Source organism: Netta rufina, assembly GCF_964035555.1.
Source record: "Netta rufina genome assembly, chromosome: 20".
NCBI lineage: Eukaryota > Metazoa > Chordata > Aves > Anseriformes > Anatidae > Netta > Netta rufina.
In genome coordinates, this window is record NC_140144.1 from 12,497,648 (window position 1) to 12,508,368 (window position 10,721).

Sequence of the window (10,721 nt, forward strand, 5' to 3'; positions counted from 1 at the left end):
ATTTTTGCGTGTGGTATGTCCCTATGTGGAAGATCCCTTCCAATCCCTAACATTCTGTGATATCAGCTTGGACAGGGGTGGCCTGATTCTGGACTGATTGGTTATGTTCTGTGGAGGAAATACTACAGTTTGGTTTGAAGTTACTGAAGTGTCACATCAAGCAGATGTAAATACATGATTGTTAGCTCTTTATATTACATTATTTAAAATTTGCTCTTTATTGCAGAGCCAGATTACATTAATGGATATGCCAGTATTTAAAGCTATACAGCCTGAGGTAGGGTTTTTTTGTTTTTTGTTTTTTTTTTTAAACTGTTTGCATCTTTGGAATTTCAGTACCTGTGGTTATGTAACCATGTAATTAAGGGTGTTTCATTCTAAAATGCTCAACTTCTTGCAGTTCACTAATACTCTTCTAGGCTTGTTCCTTGTTAGCACTGTGAGTCTATAACTGAGCCTGATTTACTTTGATTTGCCAGATGCTTTAAAAGGAGATGACTGTGCTTTTCTGCAAGTCTTTATGTCCTGCTTTGTGCAAGAGTTTATTCTGGATACATATATAACGTGTGAAAAGTGACTGCTCTCTTTTCTGCTCCCATCAGTTCACATTAGATTTCAGTGCTTGACTTACGCCTCTAGTTATAACCTGTATTTTAGGCTGCATCAGCCATTCATTTTCATTGAACTGGTGCCTTGGATTGGTTTTAGTAAAACGTGATAGACGCTTTTATCAATTCTTTTATATTTTTATTGGTTTTTAAACGTTACTGACTTTGGATGCAATTTTTGATGTTTTTCCTAGGAGTTAGCCAGCTGTGGGTGGAATAAGAAAGAAAAACATATCCTCGCTCCAAATATTGTTGCCTTCACTAGGAGGTTTAACCAGGTAAATGATTTGATGAATGTGTTGAACAGGTACTGTTGTTTTTAAGTGAAATAGAACTACTACTATGAATGTATTTATAAATTAGAATTAAGATTTTTAAATGACAGTTCTTCTCAGTTGCTTTGTCCGCATTTTTTTCTGTTGTACCACTACACTGTAAGTTCCTAACAATTTTTGCTGGCGTCATTGTAGAAAATTAGCAATTCTTTTCCTTCTTTTTCTGCGTTCCATCTGTTTCTACAGTTATTTTAGTGTCAGCTCACTTCTGTACTTACTACTTATGTCAGTGCTAATGCTTTGGGGTAATATTCAAATGAAAACTTAGGGGATCAGACCTGTTTTATTTTCCTACTGTTTTTTCCATTGAACATCATGAAACTACTTAATCATGTTTTTTTTGGTAAATAAATTCAGTTGCATCTCTTTACTTTATAGGTCAGTTTTTGGGTTGTACGAGAAATATTAACAACACAGACCTTAAAAATAAGGGCAGAAATACTGAGCCATTTTGTGAAAATTGCTAAAGTAAGTGCATATTTATTGTACTGTCATTTAAAATGTTATTTCCTTTTATTTGCTTCTACGCTACTCCTATGAACCATCTTTGGATTACATAGGGTAACATTCTGGGTATTTTTAGCACATCTGCTATGTTGAACGACATGAATAAGACAAAGCTATGGTATCAATTGTTTCTATTTTGTTTAAAACAAACAAACAAACAAAAAAACATACCCAGTTCATTGTGAATTATCTTGCATTTTTGCATAACAAAGTTAAAAACGGTTTCTTGTTGCTGGCCAACTACATGTAGCCAATGCTGAACATGGTTGTAAACTGTTCTGTTTTCTCTCCCCCCATTCAAATGTATGTTTTTATGAAAAGAAATCTTGCTTCCAAAACAGCTATTGTGTGACCTCATTACTATTTGTAAAATAGAGTTGTTCAGAGTTATAAATCATAGAATCATAGAAAAACATATAATCATAGAAAAAAATTCACAGTTTGAGAACTATTTTTGTCATTCTTAACATAAAAATAAATATATTTATTTTAAGAAGTATTTTTCTGTTTTGTGACCTATGCTTATTCTGTTGTGTATGAATACTGTGAGACTTTCTGATATTAGTAAGAAGATGGCGGATAGATCAAAGACCTGAGTACTAATCTTGTATATGTAAAATAGCTTGTGAGTGGTGGTGGTGGGATATGTAGATTAGAATAATATTTTCCATTTAATTAATACAAAACCAATTTTTCTTGTATTATGAGTATTTTCAGTGAGTTTACATAGCATTTTTGTGCTTATGTAGAAGAGAATGTACCTAAACAAGTTCCTGGCACAAATTCATAGTCCAAGTACTAGGAGATTGGTCAACTTGGAGACACTGGGTTATTCTTAGAGGAGTTTTCATATCCTTTGCAAAATGAAAAGCACTGCCCTCTTATTTTTCTTTCTTCTCCCTCGGTAGAATCACGAATCTTCCTCAGATGCTCCTGAGCAATGAATCCATCCATCATTCAAGCACGAATTTTACATCCAGCCTCTTTCTAAAATTTACAAACTGCATGGGCAGTGGTTTTCATTTTACTATATTCTGGACCTATAGGAAAATTTAACTAAGCCAACTTTTTTTTTTTTTTTTCTAGAAGCTTCTAGACCTCAATAACCTTCATTCTCTTATGTCTGTGGTGTCAGCACTGCAAAGTGCACCTATCTTCAGACTGACCAAAACCTGGGCTGTAAGTTATCCCTTGACCATTGTCTCTTCTTTCTTGTTTGAATTCTGAGGCTTTCTTAATTTTCAGTATTGACGAATTATGTGCCCTGAGAGATGATTCTTTACATTCTTGCTGTTGAGGCACTGTCACAGCAGCAGTAGTAATTTGGTATGTGGCTTTTGAAAGCAGAGATTAAATGACTGCATATCTTTTACACAATCTGTTTTCCTGAAGAAGTTTCCTGTTTTCCTGTCTGTTTGAGAAGCTACTAATTATACACTTGAGAGGACTTCAGTTGATAAATAATCTCAGCAGTCCCTTGCATGAGAGTGTGTCTCAGTATCCCATTATCCAAATCATTGTGTCATTAATATATTAGGTAATAGGAGAGGGAAAAAAAGATATTACTAGTTTAGAAACATTAATTCTGTGATTATTGTACAGTGTGTTTCAATTTTTCATTTATATTGGAAATGCAAAGCATTATTAATTTCATCTTCAGAAATTCAATCCCTTGATGGCAGAACTTATCACTTAAATTTACCACGTTTTTACTGTTTCTAGAAAGTAGAAAACACAATTACAATGTAGTCGTACTGTATGTAATACTTAAATATACAGAGGCTTAGGTAATTCTCAGTTTCAAATTTCACTCAACACGGACCACATGAACTGTTTGGAACTTATTCATAAAGATGGCTATACTTAACTTTCACCCAAGTTCATTATAATGCCTTAAAATGCCAAACTTTTTATGGTTTGAATGCTCAGAATTAGGATCTAGTCTAATAAAAATATATGTGCTTGCTGTTCTGAGCAGCTTGATGAAGTTGGAACTTAAACAGGAAAAATCACTCATCAAATCAAGCGTGTGAATAATTAATTTCAGGACTAAGACCTAAATAAATTTTAAGAAGTTATGTAACAAAATGTAGTGTACTGCACTTACTACAATGATAGTTGAGAGCAACTACCAATGTATTTAAGGAACTTAATTTGACATTAAAAAAGCAATACTAAAATACGACGTGCAGAGTTTAATTTAGGATTCTAAACATTACTCTGTAACTTTAAATGTGTAGAACATTTCCATACAAAATGAGAAACGATTTTCTAAATATTATTACTGATCCTTTAAAAAGCTACTGCCTTTTAAGTGATTTTTGCTGCAGCTCTCAAAATGTTTATTTCACAATGTTTATTCATAAAAATGTTGTTTTCCAAGATTTAGAAACAAAATAACATTTGCTCAATTCTTTTCTAAAGTTTTGGTGATATAGAACCCACAGGAATTATTTTTATTTCAGCTACAAAAGGTAAAATTATAAAATGACACAGTTCATCAGCTTGAAAATTATATTTGCTTTTTATTAAACTGTTCATTAAATTGTTTTAAATGCAAACTCACGTGATACCCACTTGGACCAATATCATCCATTTGGAGGCAGCCCCTGTCCCAAATGTACTGGTGACTTTATAGTCACCAGTAGTTATGAAGTACTTTATAGTCACCAGTAGTTATGAAGTACAATACAATGCAGAGTTAGAACCTCAAAAGAAATTCCAGTGCTGTTTAGAAAGAAAACAGAAACGCTAATCTTTTCACTCTTTTTTTTTTTTTTTTTTTTGTACTTTTAATGTTGGTTTGTTGACAGCTGTTACTTAACGATCTGTGGTATGTGCTGTTCCAATGTTGAAGAAGGCCTCAAGGCTTCTGTCAGCAATGCTGGTTTACTGATGACTCTTGTTAACTCCATCCTGTTCAGAATGAGACAGGCTGAAGCCATTAACTCATACATATCCATTGCAGTATTTTTGGTGAGAATGGGCAAAGTCAAAATTCTGTAGAAATAGAACAGCTAGATTTGTGAGCCTTGCACTATGACAGTTGCTATTCTAGAGAGGAAGAGATCCAATGGAACAGCTGCCTCTTGTCAAAAAGTACAACCACAAGAAGCCAGCGTACAGTGCAATAATTCTCCATTCACTGTAACACGGTTGGCTTTTAAAATCATCTTAAAAACATTACTGATGTATCTAAAAGCAGCTGAAACTGCGAATGTGTTTTTTATGCATGTACCTACCTAAACGTTTTATGTTTGTTCTCATCTTTTGTTTCTCTGGTATATTTTGCGTTATGTTTTGTCTGATTTGCTATAGTAACTCCAGTAATATCAAACAGAAGCGTAAATATCATAGCAATTTACTTTTCTTAGACTTTTTGAAAAAAAGCTGTGTGATTTTAATAAGACACTGTTGAAACGGCACTATTTGTTGTTATTTGTACTCAAATTCAATAAGATTTTTAGCAATTCTGGTAAACTATGAAGACACTAGTGACTTCAGAGGAAAAAATGTATGTTATAAATTTAGTATTGCAGAGGTTATTCAAAACTGTGATGTAGTGATATGTGGATCGTTGATGGTAATCAAAAATAATAACCATATTTGTTCATAATTCAAGGTTTAAGATTTTTTTTTTTTAATTAACGGGTAGCACTTTTTCAAACATTATGCTGCTTTGGGTGGTAATGAATTGAATTTTAATTTGACTATGCTTTCCTTTACTGTGAGTGATTTGAATAAATTAGTATTTGTTGTAGTCTTTATATGGATTCTTCATTTGAAATTTGTATGATATTCTTTTTTTTTCTGCGTAGCTTTTGAATCGCAAAGACAAGGCCACCTTTGAGAAGTTAGACTATTTACTGTCTAAAGAAGATAATTATAAAAGAACACGAGAGTACATCAGAAGCCTAAAAATGGTTCCTACTATTCCATACTTAGGTGAGTGGAAACATTTAGATTATTTATGTGTTGCTCTTTTTGACTGATAACCGCTAATATACGATGTTTTGATACTGTGTTTATAAAAAATAGATCTGATGGAGATTTTTAAACTCTGTACTGACTAAGATCTGTCTGGCTTGTAGAAGTTTTATGCAATACTAACATCTGGAACTTTGAAGTATGTCTCTGTTTACTGTGCGCTTGAGGTAATCAGAATTTGCAAGAGTGTTGTGTTTCAGAAATGTCTTAGTACAGCATGATTTAGGTCCTCATTCCTGTAGCTGTCTTTTTTTTCGCTGCACTGTTTTTTAAGATACATAATTTTATCTCTAAGTGGTGGTACTTTTGTGTCAGTTTCACATAAATATGTTGAAAAGAGAAACGAACTGCAAAGTCATTTTACTTGACTGATTTGTCTTTTCAGTAATTCCCTTTTATTCTTCATGTGGACACTCTATCATTATTTCCCTAGCACTCTTTCAACTTGCAGTTCCTGCCCGTTATTGAACTGTGCTAGCTTTCCTTAAGAGCACTCTAAAAACACAGATTACTGTTAAACAGAGATGTGCATTGTACTGGAATGTCTTCCCATTGATGTTTTTTTAAAGTAAGAAGTTAATGTAACTTATTTACTTTAAATTAATCTAACTTACCATTTAATCTTATATATTAACTTATAACACATATTCAACTATGTGTTTTGAATGCAATTATATATTATAACTGAAACAATCAGGTAATTTACTGTAATTTTTTCTAGTACCCAAGAAAGACAAATACAATTCTTTTTGTACAGCTGTCTATGTACACAAAGCATGGTCCTGGTGAAGTTCTAAACATTCAATAAATATAACTTCCAGAAAAAAAAATGTATTTTAAAAAATCATACTACATCTGAAATTGCCATGCATTAATGATTTGTGCTGGATATCTGTGGTGGTAAAATTTTATGATCAACAAAATGCACCATAAAGAAATGTCTTAAATATTTTTAAATTATTGGTATAACCATGAACTCCACTTCTAATGCAAATTTTTCCTCATCTAACATCATTCTGCCTTTGTGCTTTAGCCTCACAAACTCCACAGAATCAAATTTAAAGTAGGTCTTTCCCTAGAGTATTATTTTTCCATTACTGTTATTCATGACACGGGAATTTCAGTTAATGATCTACAGTTACAGATACGTGTGAAAAAGAAAACTTAAGTATTCTAATAATGATACATGATAGTTCTTAGAGAGCCATGTTGTATTCAGACAAGGCTTGTCATGATTCTAGTGCTTCTTAATCAGCATGAGCAAACAAATACAGCCCTCTGAAGTGCTGTGAGTATAAGGACAGTTGTATTACTTTTCCATACGCTTTATTTATAGTCTCAAAGTATTCAAGGGACTACAAAAAATAAACTTGTGGATGATATGTAAGAACTCAAAATAGCTTGCAGTAGGATTTTGTTGTTGTTGTTTGGTGGTTTTTTTTGTTTTTGTTTTTTGTTTTTTTTTTTGAATCTTCATTCCTTCATTTTTTTCTGTGTTGGTTTAGTATATATGCTTTGGAATAAATCCATTATGCCTGATATTGTGTTTATTTTAAATTAAAAAAAAAACAAGGGGGGTATTGATTTCCACCCAAAAGCAAGAGGTATAGATCCACAAAGAAAAGATCCTTTCCAAATTGCCATTTGCAGTGGTACTTTCGTTCTTACCAACAGACTGTTAGAGAAGAAAACATGCACCAAGCATGTTTTTATTTAATAAATATGTGGTCATGGACAGCCTGACTTAAAAGCTGAAAGGACAGTTATTTAGGTTAGGACTTAGAGGAGATGAACAATTGCTAGGAATATTTTGGTGTATTGTATTTATAAAGAAGACTTGTATAAGTTCAGGTCTTTAAAATATTAATGCTTTCATGTAATATTTCTATTTAGCCATCCTGACGGTCTATCAAGCTATCTTCATCTTTCTTTGATGACGGAAAGAACTTTGAATTCATATGTGGTTTCATCTTAGTTCAAGTTATAATCATAAAATGCTGCCTGTTTGTACAAACCTTCTCTTCCAGATCTGTTTGTGTATTCCTTTTTTTCTAAGCTTTTTTTTTTTTTTTCTTCATAGATCCAAAAAGTTTATGTATTTGGTATTTGACTACAACAAACCAGAACTCTGTAAAGACATAGTATCTTCTTCAGGCATATAGTTTAACAGCCTTCTGTCTCAAAGTAGGATGACTAAGTATTTTTGAGAACCTGCCTAAATAATGCTTTTACTCATAATTTTTGTGCTCTACTATCCAGAAGTGTTACATTATCTATTAGCTCAAGAAAGAGTGCAAATAGTATTTAAAAGTAAGACCTTCAAATACAAATGACAGAACCTTGTTTCGTCTAATTTACAGGTTTTGAAAAATCTGTTCAATTTGCATTACCAAACAGAACTTTTAGAAAAATTAATACCTCGAGAGCAATACTTTGATCACTTCTGTACTCAAGAAAAGAGAAGCCATACACATACATGCTTTCAGAATGAGAATTGGGTGCTAAATATATCCATGTGCAGTTGAACTAGAAAACTTGTTAAAAAGGAGGCCTCCAGTTAAAATGCTGTCCAGTGTTGATCACTTCCTTTTCTTTTGTGACATGCAAAGCAGCCATTTGACCAACTGGTTGCTTATCAGTATTTCATCTGGTAATCCTTCTGAGTACACAGGTTGTTGTTAATGAATGTAGTCCAAGTAGCTTTGAGACTTCATGTGCTATCTGGCTTGCTGAGTCTCAACAGGAAGCACCAGGCCTACTCTCCTGTAAGTAAGGCATTTGTGACTTTAAGGCTTACCAATGAAAAAAGTGAGGCTTTGTTTCTGTTAAATACTTTCACTTTGGTACTAATACGGTAAACAAAGAACTACAGAAATAGTGAAATGTTTTCAAATAGGACACCCAAAAGTGTATCCACAGATTTTGTAAACTTGTTACACTGTGTTTTTCGTAGAAAAACGTTCTGATTCAGATTCAATTAAATGCAAAAAAGTATTGATTTGAACATGGCCTTTACCTTCACTAGATAAACCTTTCTTTATGCCCTTGCTTCAGGCTACTCATGACATTATAGGCTTTGGTTGTTACCTCTGTTGTCAGTTGATGTATCTGAGCATCCATCACAACCTTCTCTGGCAGTGTTTCAGTTCTGTATCACTTCTGAGGGGGAGATGGTGCACATTGGCTGCACACAGTGTTAAGATAAAGTGCACCTTAGGTTTATACAGTGACTTCAGAAAGTTTTTGGTGTTCTACTTAATTCCTAACAATGTTAGCTCAATGTTTAGTAGCAATTAGAACGGCAAGTTGTTTTCAGGAACTATTTACTGTTATCCCAAGATCTTTCCTTTTATTGGCAATTACATGCTCTTTTCATTTCATATGGAAAGTCAGGAGTTTTCTCCCCTGTATCCATCTGTCTTGTATATTTTTGTCTACTGTCTCTTAAATCCTCGTGCAGTTCCTCACAGTTGGCCTTTCTGTTGCTAACCTCAATTAGTTAATATCATCAACAGATTTCTGTTTCATTGTTCACCCCCTTTTTCAGGTCATTTATGACTATGTTGAACAGCATGAATACTAGCACAAATTCCTGAGGATAATAGTCAACACTGTTCATGAAGAATATTTTTATTAAATGCATTTGACAGTTGCTCCTTATGGCTATGCTTACAAAATGTGTAGAAAAAATGATATTATTGCAACCTCCGTTAAATAATTTGAGGTTTGAAGGAGCATTTAGCTTATCAAAAGAAAGTATTCAAAGGGGAGTGGTTTCAGTGATTATGTATCTTCTGGGGGAGGGAGACTGTATTAGGTATGGAAAAGCTTCTCTACTCTGTCTGCTTAAATAAACAAGGCCAAGTAGATGTAGGTTAGAAATAAATAGTGAATTTATAACAGTGAAGGAGAGTGACAAAGTCTGAAAATTTTTAGAGTTCACAACCTCAGGCTACAATATAAGATTAATATATTCCTTACTGTAGTAAGGAATAGTGTATAGTAAATAGGTATATAGTAACAAGAAATATAGTTTAAAACAACTATGTTAAAATTCCCAACACTTGTTTTTCTTTTCAGACAAATTTTCTAAATTTAAAATAATAATGAAAAAGTAACTTGTGGAATCAGCAATGCTGTGGTCTAGAACATTGGAACTTTTTAGTCACAGGTTACTGTAAGAAATAACAGCGGTCACATTGTTTTGAAAATTCCTGGGTGCAGTGGCTATTTACAGCTTGTTCCTGACATTGTATTTTCTATAACATACAGGTAACAATGTAAAAGATCAAATAAAACAAAGATATGTAAGTTGTGTTGCAACTTAAATTTTTTTCTGATTTTCTTTTTTTTTTTTTAATCTCTTGGAATATGACAATGGGGATAGAGCTAAAAACTTTGATAATAGAAGAGTTTCAGGGAAGAACTTGTATGAAACTTGTGTATAACAGAGTTGTCTTCTGAAGTAACTTAACTCTTGTGAGCTTTTTCTCTAAATGCTGGAAGGGGAGCCCCACTGTTTAGTATCTGATACAGTGATAAAGTATTAGTTACGGCATTTTCCTTATTGCTCAGAAAAAGGTAAAGATATTTCAAAAAGTTTGAAGAGCAACATTTTTAGGAGGTTTGTAGTTGCAGGAATATTTCTACAGTACTTTTTGAAATGAGTGAGGAATAGAAAAGAATTGAAGCTGTCAAAACTCTTCTCTATTGTACTGCAGTTCTGTCTTTCTGTCTAAAGTCAACTGTTGCGCTTTTGGTAATGACAGGAAAATGTTTTGTATGTGACTTCTAGAAAATGTGTAATCAGAGACGTACTTTGGGGAGTGATGAAACAAGAATGCAGTTGAAAGAGTTAGAAGTAATTACAGAAATATGAGGAAAAACGACCTTTCATGGTGGTGAGATTGTAGATCCTAGTGCAAAGCAATTTCTACTATGTGAACTTGAAGAAAAAAAAGTGCATTGTGAAATTTTGCAAATCTGTGATTCAGACAGTATACTTGCAAATAACTTGCTTCACTAAATCTGTAAATTCCTTATGTATAATTATTTTTGATGTGCCAGCTTTTATCTTAAAAAAAAAAAAAAAAAAAAGCATGTTAAATGTTGTGTATTTTTCTACTGGTGGCTTATCTGATCAAGTCTTAGATAAATTATGAAATAATGATATGATCCTTATTGTTGTCTTACTGTGATGGTCCACATTGAGCCAAGCAAAGCTTGAATTTCATGAATAGTGTCTATATAATAACATACACAACTTTTTCCAATGTGTTTAGTT

At 33.0% G+C, this 10,721-nt stretch overlaps 1 protein-coding gene across 5 annotated transcripts in view; it reads left to right on the plus strand.

Annotated features, from left to right (window-relative positions):
* RALGPS1 (Ral GEF with PH domain and SH3 binding motif 1) overlaps window positions 1–10,721 on the plus strand; it is a 111,245-nt gene that overhangs the window by 20,940 nt on the left and 79,584 nt on the right. For all 5 annotated transcript variants that reach the window (XR_014619007.1, XM_084298956.1, XM_084298959.1 and 2 more), the window contains 5 exons: window positions 227–277; window positions 803–886; window positions 1,322–1,411; window positions 2,537–2,629; window positions 5,269–5,395. Coding sequence is in view for 4 of the 5 variants with exons in the window: in XM_084298956.1 (XP_084155082.1) it covers window positions 227–277; window positions 803–886; window positions 1,322–1,411; window positions 2,537–2,629; window positions 5,269–5,395 (445 nt within the window). In the remaining variant the exon portion in view is untranslated. The remainder of the gene's footprint in view (window positions 1–226; window positions 278–802; window positions 887–1,321; window positions 1,412–2,536; window positions 2,630–5,268; window positions 5,396–10,721) is intronic.